This window comes from Eimeria tenella, genomic scaffold (assembly GCF_000499545.2).
Source record: "Eimeria tenella Houghton genomic scaffold, Eth_scaff1923, whole genome shotgun sequence".
NCBI lineage: Eukaryota > Apicomplexa > Conoidasida > Eucoccidiorida > Eimeriidae > Eimeria > Eimeria tenella.
Genome location: NW_013541764.1, coordinates 1 through 918, shown reverse-complemented (window position 1 = coordinate 918; position 918 = coordinate 1). Strand labels below are relative to the sequence as shown.

At 68.4% G+C, this 918-nt stretch overlaps 1 protein-coding gene across 1 annotated transcript in view; it reads left to right on the top strand.

The window, feature by feature from the left end:
• The window catches only part of ETH_00036640 (alkyl sulfatase, putative), a gene marked incomplete at both ends in the record, with an annotated part of 2080 nt that extends 1235 nt beyond the window's left edge, over positions 1-845 (top strand). The window contains 2 exons of the mRNA XM_013374108.1: positions 23-654; positions 695-845. Of these exons, the coding sequence (XP_013229562.1) occupies positions 23-654; positions 695-845 (783 nt within the window). The remainder of the gene's footprint in view (positions 1-22; positions 655-694) is intronic.
• Positions 846-918: the final 73 nt, after the last annotated feature.

Sequence of the window (918 nt, the reverse complement as noted above, 5' to 3'; positions counted from 1 at the left end):
GCGCCTGCTGCTGCTGCCGCAGCAGCAGCAGCAGCAGCAGCAGCAGCAGCAGGAGGTGGTGCGGGCGGCGGGGCTGGAGCTGCTGCTGCTGCACGTGCCGGGGGAAACCCCGGACCAGGTGGCGGTGTGGCTGCAGCAGCAGCAAACGCTAATTGCTGCCGACAACATCTACAAAAGCTTCCCCAACCTCTACGCCATCCGCGGCACCGAAAGCCGCAGCAGCAAAGACTGGATTGCTTCCCTGGAGCGCATGCGCGCGCTGCAGCCGCAGCTGCTGCTGCTGGGCCACACGCGCCCGCTGGCCGGCGCGGTGTACGTACACTCCGCGCTCACGGCCTACAGAGACGCCATCCAGTTCGTGCACGACCAAACCGTGCGTTGGATGAACAAGGGCAGCAGCATCGACGAGGTGTCTGTACACCTGGAGCTGCCTGTACACCTCAGGGGCCACCCGCTGCTGCAGCAGCTGTACGGCGCGCTGCCCTTCGCCGTCCGCGGTGTCTATACACACTACATGGGCTGGTTCGGGGGGGCCCCCGAGCAGCTGCAGCCGCTGCCTGCTGCTGCTGCTGCTGCTGCGCTCGCCGCCCTCGCCGGCGGGCCCCACAAGCTGCTGCGCGCTGCTGCCCACGCCCTCCGCAGCAGCAACCCCCAGTGGGCGCTGCAGCTTGCTGCTGCTGCGCTGCTGCTGCAGCCCCACAACGCCGTCGCCAGGGAGCTCAAGGTCGTCGCCCTCAGGGCCCTCGCCGCCACCCAAACTGCTGCTTCGGGAAAGTCCTCCCTCCTGCTGCTGCTGCTGCTGCTGCTGCTGCTGCTGCTGCTGCTGGTTCTGGCTGGGGTTGTGATGAGCAGGGTTGTGGTGCGGATTTTGACCGAACTGGGACGGCGCTCCCGCCGCCGCCGCCGCCGCTCCTGCTG